Raw genomic sequence first — 19,940 nt, 5'->3', positions numbered from 1 at the left:
ACGTGTTGATTGAAGTCCTAATGAACTACATTTTCCAATAACTGCAAGCAGGTGCATTAAATACAAAAAATACTTCACTCTAAAAGTAAAAAAAATGGTATTTGTGGAGCTACATAAAGACCTTCCTAAGTCGATTTGATACGTTTTCGGAGTGAACTACAAGTGAGCGCATTAGTTTCAACCCGATTACTCCATCACGAGCTATGTTCTGTTGTTAAAACTTTGTATTACACTTTTGATTAGAAAAGAACAGCTGAAATTATAGATAATTTTTACCATACAATTACAGTGTGGAAGAGTTTTCTTTTTTAAAAAAAATAAAAGGTAAATGTTAAACACCAGGCAATCATTATATATTTGGTTAGAAAAAGTGTGTATATATTCTGTGTCCAGAATTTCCCCAAAATTTATATGTGTCAATATTATCAATATTTCATCTGTTAAAATGTGACTTAAATTTACCATGTCCCAAAAAATATTGTATAGACCCTTTCAGTGTTTCCAATCTTTCTTCTTGTATTCAGAGTTGGACTATATATATATGTTTTAAATTAAACCCCTTTGATGTTTTCACCCGTTCCTTGTTCCATTTTTTATATGTTAGTTTTAAAGATTTACATTATTCTGTAGCATCATTTCTAAAATTTGGAAGATTTTCGTTATTTCTTTATATTGTGACCAGGATCTAATTGATTTTTATAATATTGAAAGGTGTGCAGAATTTTCTAAAAGTACTGTGCTTAGATTTCAATTGAAACTGTTCTTATAATTATGTTTGTTCTAATTAAGAATTCTCTTTGAGTTATGTCAAATGTTTCATTAGTTTGTTATTTACGAACAATCTGCGTGCCCAAGTCTTGCAACATTAGTTTGTTATTAGCGTTACCATTGCCTTAAATACAGTTTTATTGCTTTATCTGGTAGTCTGTAGTCTTTTCTTTTGGCTAGGGTTAACACTCTACAGTATATTCAATCTTTTTCAATCTCTGTTACTTCTACTGTATGTATTTTTTAAATTTACATCCATTCATAGTCCTATAAACATAAATTTTTGTCTTTCAATGTTTTTCTCCCCCATTTTCAAGATCCGATTTCTATTTAATTTAATTCCATATACTTTTTCTTTTTTTCCTAAAAGTTTTAATTTTGTTTGTGTTACGTGACTTTATAAGTGTATACATTATATGGAGTATATATATTATATACCATTACATTTAAATTTATCAGTGATATATACTGTATTGCCTAACAGAATATCCATGGAGATGTATCATCAAAATTCCATACTACAAACATATTTTTAAAAATTAGTGATGATATATAAAGGTATCCAAGAAAATTCTGTCGCTTTTTGTTTGTCTCTGTGTTCAACTGGCCCACACATCACGAGTTGAATGGGAATGGAGATAAGGCGAAGGTCACTTGTTGATGTGGGTATATCCAACATACTACCTGATTCTGAGAGTTCACTTTCACCGTGAACTTGCTTAAGACAGAGTGCACATCTGACCTCCACAGAGCATCATTAAAGAATGTATGCTATATGAGTTCAAACTGGGGTCAAACTTGCTGCAGCGCGGCGGAAGATATGCAAGGTCTTCGGTGAGGGTGTCGTGACTACGTGGTCAGTGAAGCGGAGTATTAACAAGTTTAGGAACTGTGGTGAAACACTCGCGGACGCACCACGTGCCGGAAGACCACAACATCTACAAAATGAAGATCTTCAGGAAGCAGTTGAAGGGTTGGATGCTAGAAATAGGCAAGTCCACTTTTAGAAAATTTTCCGGAGCTGCCTGCTTCTTGCTCTAACTTCAAGGTGAACACTCTATGTAGGTACCTCCTTTGCATTATAATACTGAATTTAATCAGCGGATGCACATGATGCTTGCACAGAATGCAGAATGGTTTTTTCTACTCCAACATGTGAAAATCTCAAATACGCTAAAAAATGGACTCATTTGGTTCTTCATTCAACCCTTCAATTGAGGCGACTAGTGGCCAGACATGTGAGGAACTAGGACTACAATACAGTGGATAAACCATTGAGCAGCATCTTCATCAGGTTGGGAAACACTAAAAGTTGGCTCGATGGGTCCCACATGATTTGACCCTGGGCCAAAAGACAACGCCAGCAGACACCTGTGTTTCTTTGCTGTCTCGTCTGAGGAAGGAGCCATTTCTGGACAAGGTTTTGACATGTAATGAGAAGTGTGATTTGTACGAAGCTTCATGGCACAGTCATAATTGGTTAGCATCGCATGAACCGGTTCCAAAACAGCCGAAACCAGCATTTCACCAAAAGAAGGTCTTCCTGTGTGCTTGGTGGACTGCTTGCGGCATCGTGCATCGGAAATTGCCGCCAGCTGGTCAGGGCATCAATGCAACTCTGTATTGTCAGCAGTCGAACCGTGTTTAAGAAAAACTCAAAACTCTGGAGTCAGCATTTCTGAATCGCAAAGGGGTCCGTCTGTTACAGGACAGCGCTAAGCTTCACGTAGATAGGATGACCTAGGACATCATTCTACGCCTTGGATGGAAAACATTATTGCATTCGTCATACTCCCCGGACATTGCACCGTCCGATTATCACGTGTTGAATTCCTTGGACAATCATCTTAGAGGACGCCAGTTCAAATCCTTAGTAGAGGTTCAAAATTCACTTGATATGTTGTTCGCTTCACGGCTCACCAAGTTCTACCTCGATGGAATTCACGGCCTTCCAGAACGTTGACAGAAAGTCGTCGATGCTGATGGAGATCATTTTAATCTTCCATGTACGTCGTATGTGACATGTCAATGTTCGAAGGTGGTGGGTAAAAAAGCAACTGAACTTTCTTCATTACCTTTATATAACGATATGGCTTTCCCCAATATAAAAATGCAAGTACATCTTATAAAATAAATATTTGAATCTGGAATGAACATAACACCAAAATACACTTTCTGATAACGCTTTGGTTTGCGGAATATTTTTCAGGCAAATGATTAGGAAATTTCTGGAAATGATTATCGATGATCTGTAATCAAGCAAACATTTTGTATAAAGGAAAGTTTCGTATCCTAGGAGGTTATGCTTTATGACTCTCTGGAAATGTACGCGTTGGAAAGCACGTTTGTATTTATTCTTGGAAATTACGATATTTCTTTTTTTCAGAGTTCCGCTATATGGGGTCAATTACATGACTATGACTTTAATTGATCATAGGTCATGTTAGACGGAAATTATACTAAATTACATCTACCACACTACATCACACCAGCACTAAGATAGGTTATGACATGTTTTCAGGCGGATCCTTATCAGCATGTTAAATGTCAGGCACTTCACGAATTCGAACCGAATAAAAATTTGTGCATCGTTCCGTGTGCATATGTAATCCTTTACTTGATTTATTGTTGACGAAATATTCTCTGAACGTACATACATACAGACACAGACGTCAACACGGAAGGTATGTCTTCACCTATATCTGGTCGTATATGGTTTAATAGTATGCATTTGGGATATAATACAATACTTCTTTGTTATAGTATAACATGGAAGTAATAACACTCACACACAGAAATGTAATTAGATTATGCCGCCAATTTTGTAAGGATTTTGCTTATACTTTCAGTATTTTTCTAGTTAGAAGTTGTTTTGATTTGTCAACATCAAGAACGTAAGCATAACGGATATTACTCTGCAATGTCTATTCGCGAAGTACCTGTAGGGATTTAACATGCAATGTATTCCAAACGGAACAAGCTACGGTAAAATTCACTACACCAGTGAATTTCCGAGGAAATTGTTGATGAATTCTACGTATCACTTGCAACCTATTCCCATTTGAAACCAGAAAGTTGAATCCAATGTGGCAGATCCAAGATGGCAGCCGAGGTGCGTAACATGTATCAGAGAAGCAGTACTTGAAACCAATTTGTTTTGCATATATCCACATATAGGGATATAAATCTAAAGAAACTAAAAGGAATTTTGTGTCCGGGCGTTAAGTAGGGTATAATTGAATTTCAGATATATGAAGGCCTATAAAGATGTAAATTGCATTTATGGGTCGCTAAAATTAGTACAATATATATATTGGGCCTGAAAGAACTTTGCATTTGAACCAAACTTGCACGAATCCCGTGGAGAGACTTCGCGAATGTACCTAGTGAATCTTATCTGACGACCTTTAAATTAGGTAAAGGCTGATTATGCTCCACAGTCACTATGATCATATGCGGGAAGCGTGCTAAGATATTTCAACTAGCATTTACATACCCCGCATATATACTCTGTTTGTATAGCGATTTTCGGTTGAGTATAAAGATAAATACGTATGTGTTGAAATTATTTACAATTTTGCCATTAACATTCTTTTTCTCTCTCTCCTTTTTTTTTAATTTTCGACAAACTTTGTCAGAACGCATCTTTTAATTAAAACGTTTTTGTATCTTTGTTTTCAAAGTAAATAAATTACAGTATATCATAAGGTAGTCATAAACTTTTTTATAAAGAAACTCACAAAATCAATAGGCTCCTTTTCTAAAAATGTGGTCCGAGATATAGGCTACCTAGCTCATAATTCAGGCATGCCCACAGCAAGGTTCAAATAATTCATCGTTAAAATATAGGTATTAATTAAAAGATATTAACAATACTGCAACAAAGGTATTGGAAGTAAGAACAAATAAATCTAAACGCAAGTAATGTTTTATTTTTGGAAAAGAGCATGTCAAAAAAATAGAGGAGATACATTAAGAATCAAAATGACACCTAATGAATCCTTATCGGAAATTTTAACTGAAAAATAAATTATGTCAGAATTGTTGGTTACATATTTACTTATGGAAGTTAAACATTTTATTCCAAATAGTTTTGATAATAGTTTTGAATTTTTATTAATATTTGTGCGAAGACTATTAACAAACCTAACTTCACTGGATGAGTAGACGATAGGATGGAATAGTAAAGTTGTATTTCGAGGTCAATAAATCTACGAGATTTGAAGCACTGGTCCTAATTTTGATATAAATTTCTCATTAAAGAAAGTAAAATTGAGTTGACTACCATACAAGGAGACCATAAATGTAAAATGTTTCATCACTATAGTGAAATGTTAACTATAGAATTCGGAAAATAAACTTTTACTATATCATTTTGCACAAGAATGTTCGTTTCTCTGAAAAAAACTTTCTATTAAATTTCACTCTAGCATTATTCATTTGCTAAATGAGTTCTGCAGGTTATAGTTATCGATACTCGTATAATAGCTAAGGCTACTCAGTGAGAAGGATGTTAAGCAGTATACATTACCACCAATAGAAGATGAATATTGTCCTGTGGAAAACTTCTTTTTATGTTCGTGTGCCACTCACTCTTTTTAAATAGAAAAAAGAATATCCAGATGTTACAATGGTTTCAGGTTTCTCCTTAATTTGTGATCAATTAACATTGTTCTCGGATTATTATTTTAACCTGTAATTGCGACTTTTGAAAACGATTGTCTGGGAATATTATTGTTTCTCACCAATGCTAGCACCCAAGTGGGCTTCACACTTTTATCACCATTCACCTGGGAGTGACTTCGCCAGGTACCAGTATAGCGAATGTAGGCAACGAAAACGATTGTTTCTACTTTCTTTCCCTTTGTGATTGGAGCAGGAACCTATAGTAATAGTATGAGTTTATCATACTGCCTGGTCGTATTTTTGACTGTCCATCACTTACTTCATTAAACACTTGCAAAGATTATGGCACAAGGTAAACAACTATTGTAATGTAACAGATGGTATTGTGCCGTACCTTATAAGTAAAAGATGTTGTTTCTCTTATTTTGTATATAATTAAATGATAAAATGATTAAGGGTAATATTCTAGCTACTGTACTTTAATTGAGAATTATATACATATATTGTACACACGAAAGAATGGATGAGTAAGAGTGTTCTTTATATAAGCATATTAACAACGAATACATTCAAATTTGAACATTCATACAATACAAATAACAAATTAAATTTGCTGCTAAAGAATAAAAACAGGTAAGGACGAGAAACAAAGTGTACTTGCAATTTAACATGAAAAGATCTGTATCGTAAACTGGGTATACTGTGCCCCTTAAAGGCAACTTTGGACCAAAGGAAGAGAAAGAATTGATTTCTTTCTACATGGTTATTATAGTTTCTATCAGTAAGAAAAGTTGTGAATCGAAGTATTATAACATTGAGAACACATGAATATTCGCACTATTGATTTGTTTTTAGAACGTCGGGAGCAAAATTCTAGCAACTGTTAGCAAGTAAATATTTACTATATTTCAATTTCCACAACCTTAATTTATTGCATTGAAGTGGCGTATCCTGAATGCACAAGTAAATGGAATATAAAAACATGTTCATAGCGAATATTAATAAGCTAATGTCTTAAATGTTGGTTCAATTACGCACAAACTATTAAGCGTTTAATTGCGTGGGGTAACATTCACCCAATTTTTTGGGCAACATTGGTCCATTTTTTCTGCGTTGGTAATGGCCCAATATTAAAGATGAAACCATGTACAAATGGTGTGATGAAATAAGGAAGATCAACCCCCTCTAGCTTCTAAAAGAGGATATTATACAGTGCCTGAATTGCAGGAATTTTCTTCCTAAAACTGAGCAGTATGGTACCGATAAAGTACTCTACCGTAATGAAGAATATGGTGCTCTTATTTTCGGATCTAAAGTAAGTTATTCATCCACTTAGAGAGATTTTCATTGAGCGATATTTTTGTTTGCCTCTAAATTGAACAAAGTGATTTCATCCCTATGATTGTAATATCGGTATTTTATTCAGAAATTTGTATCCTTCTTCCTGTATTTGTATAGATGTTCCGTATTCACCCAAGTACAATACAAATGTTTTCATCAGATGATATTTCTTATTCTATAGAAATTGAGTAAAAACATTGATAATTTCACCAATGTGTTTACAATATTCTGTTCTTCTCATCTGTGTCTTAAATACAGCGCTACATTAATACTTTCGTATTGACAAATGGGTAAAAGCTACCCCAATCACGAAAAATCTTGCATGGTTTCAAAAAATTGGAACTATAATTATCATTATTGGTAACACTGAGTTTTCACTACTTTCAAAAGAAAGCCAAAGGATTGCATTTTAACAAGGAGAAATGTTATTATATTGGCTTCCTAATCTTAGGAGATGTTAGAATGGGAATTTTGAAAATTTAAAAACAAATAGGCCAAAGTATACCCAGTTTACGGTAGTATAGTGGATATATCTTTAAGAAAAACAAAATACATAATGAAATTACAATAAATTTTGCTTATCGGGAAACCATCCTAAATCATAATCAGCCTGGTCAAAATCAAATTATCTAGAGATGAATATTAAAAGAAAAAAACAGATGAATAGGGCATGTTTATGGTGACTATCGAAGTGCGTTTTAAGTTCGAAGTCAACCAAGATCGAAAGGATAACATGTGATTTCCAAGCTCAGTATCTATATATAACAAGACTGATGATTGTTCACTTTCGCTTCCAATATCTCACCTGTTGTTTACCTTTCAGTGTTCGTGCCTGTTTTAATTATACATACTCAAGTGTTTTGGCTATGTATTACATTTTATAAAATTCTATTTTTTAATACTACAACTAGTTGATCTGAAATACAACACAGTTGTATTAAACATGACATTATTAAGAAACGATTTTGTTTGAGGATTATATCTAGGATAATCTTGTTAGAATTAAATGCATTTTAATGCCACTTTAAGAAGTGTATATGGACAAGGCTGAGACACTATTGAATCACATGTTGCAGTAAATAATGCATTGTCACATCGTGATAAAACTATGGTGTAGTTTTAATTTTTTTTTGTTTGTTTATATATTGTTGGTTTACTTTTTTCTCTTGGTTACATACTGTATCTGATGATATATCACAAATGGTTCACTTTTTCTTTCAGTGTTTTCATCCGCTCTAAATTGTGTAGGAATTTTTGGAATGACAGCTCTTTATAACGCAGCAGAAAACGTGGAACCCCGTGTAAAAGGAGAAAGTAAATGCAGGTTTGACTTTTATTTTATTATATATATATAATAAAATATATATATCCATATCCATACATATAGTGTCAGAGACAAAGAGAGCATACCTAATTCTAAAACAATATAAATGTCCCGTTAATCTTACGTTTGGAATATGAAGTTTATAATGCATTATTTACATGGTGATGACCAAAACGGATGTAGCTTCTTATTGTCAAAACGGTACCAACAGATATATTGAAATTACATTACAGAACTTTACAAACGTTTCGTATGAATTCAAAAAGTCCAGAAGAATTACTTGATATCAGTAATTAAGGGATACCCTGTTGAAAAATGATCATCACCCAGTGCATTTTGGCGAGGGAAAAATCATACTTGTATGAAGTTGTCCAGAAAGAATGGTAGATCAAAGGACAAAGCTAAGGGAGAGGGTATGACCTTGATCTAGGGTATAAAGAGGTACTTCTGTAATTGTGGCAAATCAAACGTTGCTGGTTTCCGTGTTTTCAGAGCGGTTGTTGGTGTTTTTAGATCGATAGTAGCACCATGAAAAGTCTTTTGGAGTGCTCTGTATTGACCCTCATCATTTTCATAGTGATGTTAATGTCAGGGGAAAAGATCTGTAGGAGTATAACATTTAAATGCGTTGATATAATATATAAAATATTTAAAGACTGAGGGAAAATATTTAAGGTCTACATTACTTACATTACGAGAAGAATATGTGATCGGAAGGTTAGACTGCATTTTCACGAGGCTTGTTTTTGCGAGTATTCTCATAACGCGTTGATTGATTATGTAGTTTATGAGCATAATATCAGGGAAATAGGACACAAACTTGAGAATTTCAGACAAAAAAGTTTCATTGAAGAGATCTCGGTGGTAAAAATAACGTTATTCAAAGCGGATCAATATTTTAACTAGATCTAAGGAAAGTATTTATACATAAAATTTCGTAAGATTAAAAGCATGCATTTTGGGGGTATTTTCAGCCATTACCTATTTTTGAGGCAGAGATGAGAATTCTTGTTAGATACCATCCCGACATTTACCTCGTGTGAATGAGGAAAACTATGGAAAATTCTACTCAGGATGACTGTCCCCTCCGAGTGTCCTTTTCTACCTAGTGTCCCCACCTGGAATCTAGCTCAAAACCGTTCGTGCCAATGGTAAGAGCATTAGCAGGCCGTTACCATTATAACATTGATAATGATCTTTAGCAGTAATCAGTTATTCAGGTTAAAGTTGGAGCTTCTGCGTGTATTTTTATTTAAAATCGTATACTATAACTCAATATTTCCACTTCACTTGCTGTGAACCAAAGTTCATGAAAAAAACATAACAAAAACATTCAGATCCAGCAGGCACGTACCCAAGATGATGTAATAGGGGGGATGTCCGTGACGAAATACTGCGATTATCACACCAGGGGCTCGATCAATCTAAACTATTTTACTGGCAACATACTCATATTGGTTTGTTAGGACAATAAAATGAGGATATGTTAGTAAGTATTTTAATAGCGAACTATGAAGAATCTCGAGTAAAAGAATTAAAAAAGTATTTAAAAAGATATCATGTTCCGAGTTTCTTAAGTTCATCAGAGAGTCTATCTGATAGAACTGGTTTATCGATCGTCATTTGTAGTCCATAGGATTAGTATGCAGCTAGATGGAATTCGGAATGCTCAGTTACAATAATATGCATTTTCAAGTTGACCCACCCCGCAGTTTCCTCCACACAAAGCTTCTCATAAGAAAGAGTAACTAAACGTTTCCTGTAGCTTTATGTTTTTAACTCTGATTCTTCTTTGTCTCGTTTCTTTTTGTTTCATCCTTCCTTAATTTTTACATTTCTGGTTCGGAAGCGGGGGGGGGGGAGGGCCGGACTCGGACCCAACGCATCGCTACGTGCCTGGATTAAGAAACGTTAACAACAAAGAATTTATGAGCATCCATGCCGAATCATTAAATTGTGGAGTAAAGAACAAAATCCAGACGGCACTTTGGGCTAATAAATACAATGATTATTGAACCCTCGAAAGAGCGGATCGAAACATGGTTAAAAACAAATGGAAGAATCATCACAAGGTGAAGGCTGTTTTATTTAAAGGGATGGTGTATTTCCGAATGTATTTTAAAGATGGTAGATAAGGAGTATCAAGGTTTATTGTAAGGCAATCTTGTTCGTTTCCTATACTATAGTATACTGAGAATGAAAAGATAAGTCCATACTTAAGAAAGAATTAATATAATAGAATTAATATAAATTAAGTGAAAATAAAATAGATGTGAAATTACTTAAAATAAAGGCTGGTTGAAGAACAGAAAGGAGTTTCAAAAGAATTACAAATTATAAGTAGAATATGAAAGTAAAATAAATTACAATTTATGTACGATGGAAAGTCAAAGAGTAAAGGGACTTCTGCAATTTCTCGTACTAGAGTTTGTAACACTGTTAGTATCCAGTCGTGAATTAGTGTCGTCTGCAGCAATTCTATGCAAGGTGTCACTCTTATTCCCGCGTTAGTCGTTGGAGTGTTGCAGACCGTTAAACATGGCAGCTCCGTTGTCGATCTGCACCAAGGAGGAAATGAGGACAGTGATTCGCTTTTTGATTGCGGAAGGTGTTAAACCTGCGGAAATTATTCGTCGAATGCAAGTGCAGTACGGTGACAGCTGTTTACCGAGAAGCAAGATCTACGAATGGATAGAGCGTTTCAAACACGGAAGAACTTTATGTACCGAGAAGAGGTCTGGTAGGCCATCGACGTAAACAACTGAGGACAATTTGAAAGTCTTTGAGGATATGATGATGGTAAACAGACGAATCACAGTGGACGAAATCGCCAATACTATAGATATCACTCATGGTAAAACGTATTCCATCTTACACGACAAGCTAAATTTTCGGAAAGTGTCTGCAAGGTAAGTGCTCCGAAAGAGTTGTCAGTGCCGCATAAGGCACAAAGGTTGGAAATCACTCGTAAACATAAGCGATTTTCATATGTTTGGACCATTGAAGGAAACATTCGTGGGAAGAAGATTTGCAAGCGATGCAGAAGTCATTGATGCAAGCGAAAACCTTTTCTTTCGACGGAATGAAAAAATGTGTGAAATGTTCGGAAAAGTGAGTTGAAATGCAGGCACATTACGTAAAAAATAAGGTATGTTTCAGTTTTCTATCATTAGAATAAACGTACCTTATCTCGAAAGTCCCTTTATTTTTTACTTCTCTTCGTAGCAATCAAGATTGAAGAATCTCTAATCAATTGTATCTTTATTAAATAAAATAGAATATATGTCCATCGCTAAGAAAGAAACACCAACTGCAAATATAAAAGTATTGAATGGCTAAAATAATGTTCACAGTATCCTGATATTTGGTCGTATCACTACATAAACGCAATGCCTAATATATACATATAGTTCGAACGTCGTATTTGTTAAATTCGTTATATTGCATCATAAGAAGAAACAGCTCATTGCAACACACATTTCTTTCAAAATTTATGTTCACTGCAATGATTAATGAAACATATAATAATTAACTATGCATTTGTTACGAAACAGCCAAAGACAAGTTAATGTCACTGGGATAAACATGAGTGAACTGTTTCTCTTAATTTGATCCGAATACTCCATGTACTCCAAACATGTTTCTGCCTTTTTTATGTATACCAAATACTACTTACATTGTTACATTTTTACCAACATCGGAGGTAGGATAACTAATGTATGATAAACTCCAATGTGTACTATATTGTTTGTATTCAATAACAGAACCTCGTTAATGGCAGTATGATTAACTGCTTTGAAAGTCTACATTTAATTCTGGCTTATACAGATGTTTCGATTATTTTTAAACTTATACTACTACTACTATTACTACCACTACTACTATTACTACTACTACTACTACTACTACTACTACTAATAATAATAATAATAATAATAATAATAATAATAATAATAATAATCAAAGGGAATATATTGTTCTTATGTTAATTTGAAATGCCAATAAAAACAGAAATTGAAATCATTTTTTCTTCTTATTTTCTAGCTTTTTCCATAGGATCATAATGTATTTTTTTAAATACTTGGAAGAATATTCCAGTTGCGAGCAGCACCTCGATTTATTACGATCGTGGCAACAAGAAATACAATATGAATGCATTTGTGGAAAACCATGTCCAGATCGACCATCTGATGCCAGCTCTCTCATTTGTCATCCGTTTTTATGGCTCGCTATTCATATTTCGTCTCTGGTCCTACTTTGAAATAGATGTGTGGTTTCTGCTTTCGTTTGAAATTGAAATGTACCTGTATATACGTAAATGTAGTAAAATATTTTATGTAGTCTTTTTGGCGCTCACTATTGCTGTATAACTGTTTCTTCGTAACTTGTCTTCTTGCTGCAGTGAAGAAAAGAATACCAATTTAACGAAACGAATGGTATACAATATTAAAACGAACACAGTATCGCATAAAATGTATGGAACACCGTAACAAGTAGGGTTGAAAATGCTAATTGTAAAACCGCTTGAGAGCACCTGCAGTTAAGACTATTTTCCGTGTGGGCATAACAGTTCTCGAAAAAGTTCTTATGTTAATGTCTAATAATGTTCTAAAACAGTTGCAGTGTAATTATAAAGTATTTCCATGAAACTGAAAATATAACATAAAGAAAATATTAAACATGGAACTTATTTCTGACTTAGAGTTATTCTTAAGCAAATGGTTAGTTAAGAAGTAGCTATGTGTTGGTCATGATTAAAAACAAGATTCTTGCACGTCAAATTTGAAAATCTTACTTTCCAGTTCTAAGCCATGTGTAAGCATCTAAAGTACAAATTATATAGACCTGTAACGTCCGCTTTCTCTCTCGATAGGGATTCAAGCAAAAACATTAAGAGATGCTGAAAAATAGTTCATGGAATGCATACAGTGTGTGATCTCATCCCCTCAGTAAAACCAAAAAGCAGTAAAGTTTACAACTTCTTGTTCAATGTTTATTTTCGTATAAACGAAACTGTGAAAAATTAGTTTTTGATATGGTTTGGACGTCCGCAAACAAGTTTCTTTTTTTTTGCTTTTATCTCGCCATTAAAACTGCAAGTGAGAAATCTCAAATGGCTATATGGTTAAGATACGTGCCTTTGGCTCTAGAAAGCCGCGTTCGAATCCCAGTGGGAGCTCACGTTATGTGGTAGGCTCACGCCTCAGAAAGTCTCCCTACTGAAAGGAACGCTAAATTCGAATCAACCCAAAGCAAATTGGAAGTGTTGCCTACGGTGGCTCAGTGCTCAAGCGCTCACCTCTGGTAAATAGAGTCTTTGGTTCGATACAAGCTTCAGTTAAGTGTGCACTGTGGTGGATAAACATCGTCTATGTAGATTTCCCAAGATTCTGCTTTTTCACACTTTCCGCATTCAACAATTTCGTTTGCCACCACCATCATCGAGTTCTTTACGTTCGGCGCATAAATGTGGGACGTTAAGTAAGGAAAAGTATATAATAGACATTTATTATTTTTCGATTTCAACTTTAATCAAAATAGAGCAAGAATTTAATATAAATAGAAGTTATTTCAGTAAGTTTTATTATTTCAAGAATATCTTCTGACTGCGGCTGATCAAAAAAGACTGAGACTGATTATTGTATCGCAGCTTCCTTTGTTGTCGAGTGCCGGCACATTTGATACTTGAACGAGTTGTATTTCATGTATACTCTCACTAGGAGGCAGCATTGTCATATCGGTAGGTTGGGAGTAATCCGATATGTTTTAAACAAAGCTTCCCTTTCGTTTTATTGTTTGTATCGTATTATTGTTTTAAATGTACCTGCCCCAACTGAAGATAAGGATGACGATATAAAAGACAGTTTTTACGAAGAAGTGGAACGCATATTTGACCAACTCTCGCGATACCATATGAAAATTCTATTAGGGGATTTCAATGCGAAGGTAGAACGAGAGGATATTTTCAAACCAATTATAGGGAACGGAAGTTTGCATAAGGAAAGTAATGACAACGGTCTTAGACTCGTGAACTTTGCAACATCCAAAAACCTAATCGTGAAGAGCACAAAATTCCAGCATCGCGACGTTCATAAATACACTTGTACATCACCAGACGGGAAAACACATAATCAAATTGATCACGTTTTAGTAGATAGAAGAAGGCAATCTAGCATAATTGATATCCGGTAGTTTAGAGGGGCTGATTGTGACATTGACCACTACCTGGTAGCAGCGATAATACGAGAGAGGTTATCGTTGAATAAAGGTAATATTCATTGTCCGAAAACGGAGAGATTCAATTTAAAGAAATTAAAAGAGCCAGGTAAGAGAGAAATACCAGATTGAAGTTTCGAATAGATTCTCGGGTTTAGAAGATTCGGAGTGCACTAGTGTTGAGGATACCTGGATTGAAATTAAAGAAAGCATTAAAATTTCAGCAAAAGAAAAATTGGGACACGCGGAAATACGTAGGAACACACCATGGTTCGACCAGGAATGCATAAAACTAGCAGACAAGAGAAAACAGGCAAAATTACGCTGGCTACAAAATCTGAATGAAATGACTACACAAAAGTTCGCAGATATCAGGTGGGAAACTTCCATAACTTTTAGAACAAAGAAACGCGATTTTCTGAAAGCTAAAATTAAGGAACTTGAAGATAATAGTAAAAATTAAAACATACGGGATATGTATAAGGGAATCAACGAATTTAAGAAAGGCTATCAACCTCGTGCTTATATATTAAAGAAATCTGACGGTATAGTTCTCACTGACACGGATAGCATCTTAAATAGATGGAAAGATTTCTTTGACGATTTGCTTAACAAGCAACCAAAAGTAGTATGCGTGGAGAAAAGGAGATACACACCGCAGAATCGTATATTCCAGAATCCAACCGAATAGAAGTAGAAACAGCTATGAAGAAATTAAAGAAACAGAAATCTCCGGGTGTAGATGAAATTCATGCTGAGTTAATTTTAGCTGGAGGCGAAAAATTGTGGAACAAGATACACAAACTCATTCTCTTTATCTGGAACAAGGAAGAATTGTCACAAGAGTGGAAAGAATCAATCATTTTTCCAATTCACAAGAAAGGCTACCACCATTCAAAACAGTGAATGTAGGGCTATTTTACAGTTCAGAACGAAGCTCTAAAGGTAAGTAGCAGGCATGTATTCACAAGTAAATACAAAGTAACCAAAACCGTTCTTGTCATTGTAGAACAGTGATAAACAAGAATACGTGGATCGTACGTACCTTTAGGTTTCAACAAAGAGCATACCGTAACATTTCGCGGGTATAGAGGTGGCCTTCAGGTAAGAGGAAGAGGGTCACAGGGCGACAACCAATGAATGGTACACTTTGGAATGTCATAGGGGACTCATTTTTCGTCACCAGGAGCAAGTGATTAAGGATGGATGTGTTCAGGTGCTGAATGAGCAAGGACTTACAGGCTGTCACTCGTTGTTCTTTGTTAGCTGTCGAAAATGTGTGAGGTACACAATTGCTCAACTTGTATGACTTCCTTGTTACATGCATTGTGCAGTTTGATTGTTTCAGCGGAAACATGAAACCTTTCTGCAAGTTTGTCACACGTTACACCACTGTCGTCTTCAATTGCTGTTTTCAGGGCCTCGACATCCAACACATATATGTGGTCATTCAGTGCGAGGTTCGTTCCTAAGGCTCACTTCTTCCGAAGAAAATTTCTGCAATACATACCTAGAAGTGCGCTCGGCCACGGCATTCTATCCACATGCCTGGCATACATGGCGACTTGATGCAGCAGCTGTTAGGCCAATTTTAAAATTATACGACAAACGCAAACGAAGCTGCTTCGATACCTACTTCTCTCTTCGACACTGAAGGAGCTATGACTGCTGTATATGCTCATCGTGTCTGCATTACTGAATGCCAGTAATCAGACTAGCTCCTGATCGCTTGGTAGGCACGTGTGTCATATTGTTTGCTCTCTGTGAGCATATGATTAATAGGTCGTCAGAAACGGCCAGAACATTTTTGGTTGCCTTGTATGTTACGTTAGTGTAGGTTTCTCTTCAATTTATTAAACTAGGTTGAGTATTCTCTTGAAATGTAGGTAAGGTATCAGGTGGGTAGACGGACTTCTATTGGGAAATATACCAATATGTACTCTCTGTCAGATAATAAATGTACATAGCTTTTTCCAGTCTGGCATTCCTGCGCACTAACCTTGGAAAACATGAGAATTAAATCAATCAAAAGTATAGTGAAGGGTAAGGAGAAAAGCATAATCTGAATAAGACATTGAAGAGGGGCATAAACTGTGAATACGAATAGTGCGTGGTGTAAATAAAGCATGACAACGAACGAGAAATCCAGAAACAACAGGCAAACGACGTGAAAAGATAAAAATTGTCGAAGTGGGAACATAAAATACAAATGCGAACAAGTAAGCCAAAAACTAAACACATACAAAGTAGCTGTCGTAGTGTAGTGGTTTAGACGTTAGAATATAAACCAATGGATGTCAGTTCGAACCAAATCCTAGGAGTAGTTTTTATATTTGTTAATAATGCATACAGCACATGAGAGGTGGTAAAATAGACGTATTATCCGTTTAATATGTTAAGTGAAAACGAGGTAAGAATTACATTGACATTTATTAGAGAAGTGAAACAATGAAAACGAGGAATCAGTTATATCTAATCAGCAGTATGTATCAAAGGGAGGTGATAAGAAAACGAAATTTTCCCGAATTTTGCAGATTTCTTGATAAATGTGCCTATTGCAGAGACCATCACATCAGAAATGCCGCAAAATGTCTATGCATTTTTGCAGTTCATCACCGTCTGAGGCGAAACTTCAGTTCGAAAGTTTCTCTCTCCCGCTCGCTCTCTTTGTATATACACATATAGAGAAGTGAGAGAGAGAGAGAGAGAGAGATAGACAAATAGACGCTTTTATAATAAGAATGCCTAATACAAATAGCTAGAAAATAACAAACTGATTATTGAAAGCATTATACTAAACTATCTGTTCGCCTAAGGTTCCAAGATCCGAACTACATGTCACTCTTATTCCGAATGCCAAAAACATTGTGATTCATACAACTCTCCCTCTCTCCAAAAGTGTCCTGCGAAAACAATCACAATTTTTGGGATGAGGATCGTATTGAGACCACAATAATAAACTATATAAATACACTCTAACAGATTCCTATTCAGTTATTTCTACCTACAACTAGTTTCATTCATAGAGTATGTAACAGTCTTGTTTATACACGTTGATTTCTTACTGAAATAGGGCTTTATTCCAATTAAAACACAATACACGGCGCGGCAGGTGGTGCCTTTTTTCCCTTGAACTTTAAAGTCCCTACTAATATTAAAAGTCACTTCAAGGCTCAAATGTTAATGTTAGAAATTTTTATGAAACTGGAACTCGCCAATGGAACCCGAATTCGATACACTTCACCTGGTTTCCACAGTTGTGGTACCATAATTCGACATCTTAAATTATATCCATTTAAAACATTAAGTCTGCATTATTAGTAATTGTAATCGCTTCTCAGCTTCAAATATTGTTTTATTATTATGCAGAAATAATCTGACGGACAAAAGAACACAACTTAAATTTTCTGAACTGAGTAGTTACTTCGATTATCCTCAATTCGACATGCTGGAACCTGATTTCGACATCCCCCATGTCGAATTCAGATTACAATGATTCGAGAATTATGCAACAAATAGCTTTATGAAAGACTTTGAACATACTTGTACGTTTAGATATTCAGTTAAAATTATATTTGCACTACTGAGCATGAATTCGACAACCTTGTCGAAATCCGGTTCACATTACGAATAAAGGATCGTGTTTTCGTCAACCCTCGTTCATGTTGCATCACAACCATTGTCCTCACAGAAGAACACGAAACGCACTGATTGAAACTCCTTTACAACATTAAAGTACTAGTATTTGCTTGAATCAAACCTAATTTTAATAAAAATCTTAGGAAAATAACTTGCAGTCTTATGTTTTCCTTAATATTATGTTTTTTTTTCTCTCGAAGAGTGTGTCACACACACAACAATGTACTCCTTTTCTCCATACATATGACTCATCTACTGCAACCGTACTTTTGACACGAGAAAAGACACTCCCATAATGTTGCCGCTTCTATTCACGATCGCAGGGATGACATTTTACGCTTATTTCACAACATTTAAGCACAGGTATGTCGAATTCGGGTACCTGTCGAATTCAGGCGCGTTTACCTTATGGGTTTAATGTTTGTTATTTACTTATTGCAAATGGTGTTTACATTCACAATAAGATGAATTATGATGGTGTTTGCCTGGAATTCTTCTCATTAGAAATGAAGAAAAGAATAAAAATAATACGCAAAGATAGAAAGTATTACAAGTACTAATTGTCAATAATAATTACTACCAAAGAATAAAACAAACAACTGACTCCTAACGACGGGACTTACAATTGTGGTCAAACTACGTAAAGAACCACTGTCTTTAATAGCCCTCAACGGACTCGAAGTAACGTCCACTCGCACCAAGACGACTAAGCTATTTGTTGAGGTGAAGATTATAGAGTGAAGGTGAATATTTATCATTATTGTTGTTGTTACTTTTATCATTGTTATTATTAGCGTATTTTGAAATTTCACGGCGAATTTACTGTATAATGCATTATCATTTCTACGAATTTCCTGCATTGTATGTTATTAGAATTGTTAGTGGACACTAAATTGTCTGCAGGTCATCGAATAAACGAATTTCGGAATGCAATTTAATATCAATACAGGAGAAGCATTACCAGACCGTTGCAAACATCAGGGCTGAAATTAGCAATATTTGGCTTATAATTTTACGTGCTAATATAGTTTAGGAGTAACGTATTAGACTTGTGAGTAATACTGTTAATCAACATAGGTTCAAACCCTTTTCAAGTCAAAGATTTTTACAAGTAAAACTGACATCCGCAAGTAAAAGTGACGAAACTAGTGTCATTTCTTAGTGCGTGGTTTGGGCACGAAAGCCCATCATTTGTGCTTCAGTAGTTCCTGAGTTATAAGCCAAACACTGAAAACAGAGTTGAAAACTGGTTACACATTTTCGCTATCTCTTTCGAAATAAAATGCTTGCATTTCTCCCACATGTGAAGCACAAAGAATGGAATTGGTGTCATTGGTTAGTGCATCTTTTCTGCTCCATTGTGCAAGAAACCCCATTGTTTGTGCATTTGGAAATTAGGTTTGGTTAGGTATTAGGTTTGGAGATTTGAGCGAAAATCTTGTAGGAAACCAGCGTGAAGTTTGCCCTCCGACCTCAAGTAAAAACGACGAAACTAGTGTCATTCCTTAGTGCATCGTTTGTACTCCATTGTGCGCCAAACCGCATCGTTTGTGCCTAAATAGTTCCTGAATTATAAGCCAAAAACTGAAAACAGATTTGGAAACTGGATACAATTTGTGGCCTTTTCTTGTGAAATAACATGTTTGAATCAGTAGCGTCATTTCAGATTTGGATTGGGCGGGCCAAGACCCCTTGATATAAGTAAAATTTCGCGTTTTTCACTGACTTACTACTACTATTTTGATAAAATCTATATACATCTCAAACTCAGGGGGGCAAATGTCCCTCCCTGCCCCCCCAAATGACGCCCCTAGTTTGAATTCCTCCAACATGTGAAGCACAAACAATCGGATAAACTCCATTGGTTAGAGCATCGTTTGTGGTCGTTTTTGCACGAAACTCCATCGTTTGTGCGTTATTAGTTTCAGAGTTATGAGCGAAAAATTGGTAGGAGGCCAAGGTGAGCTTGTCCGCCCGACTTCAAATAAAAAGGACGAAAATATTGTTATTCGTTAGTGCATCTTTT

At 35.3% G+C, this 19,940-nt stretch overlaps 2 protein-coding genes across 4 annotated transcripts in view; one reads left to right on the top strand and one right to left on the bottom strand.

The window, feature by feature from the left end:
- LOC145685838 (uncharacterized) overlaps nucleotides 1-12,720 on the top strand; it is a 79,106-nt gene extending 66,386 nt beyond the window's left edge. For 2 of the 3 annotated variants that reach the window (XM_081758445.1, XM_081758447.1), the window contains 2 exons: nucleotides 7,957-8,059; nucleotides 12,104-12,720. In XM_081758445.1, the coding sequence (XP_081614571.1) occupies nucleotides 7,957-8,059; nucleotides 12,104-12,320 (320 nt within the window). In that variant the 3' untranslated portion in view covers nucleotides 12,321-12,720. The remainder of the gene's footprint in view (nucleotides 1-7,956; nucleotides 8,060-12,103) is intronic. The other variant, XM_081758446.1, reaches the window with a different exon arrangement.
- The window catches only part of LOC145685837 (uncharacterized), a 162,721-nt gene continuing 155,105 nt past the window's right edge, over nucleotides 12,325-19,940 (bottom strand). Inside the window, exon 6 of the mRNA XM_081758443.1 lies at nucleotides 12,325-12,455. Coding sequence (XP_081614569.1) covers nucleotides 12,416-12,455 — 40 coding nt within the window. The 3' untranslated portion in view covers nucleotides 12,325-12,415. The remainder of the gene's footprint in view (nucleotides 12,456-19,940) is intronic.

The sequence above is a fragment of the Thermobia domestica genome, chromosome 5, assembly GCF_964235325.1.
Source record: "Thermobia domestica chromosome 5, izTheDome1.hap1.1, whole genome shotgun sequence".
NCBI lineage: Eukaryota > Metazoa > Arthropoda > Insecta > Zygentoma > Lepismatidae > Thermobia > Thermobia domestica.
This window is presented reverse-complemented; position numbering and strand designations above follow the sequence as displayed.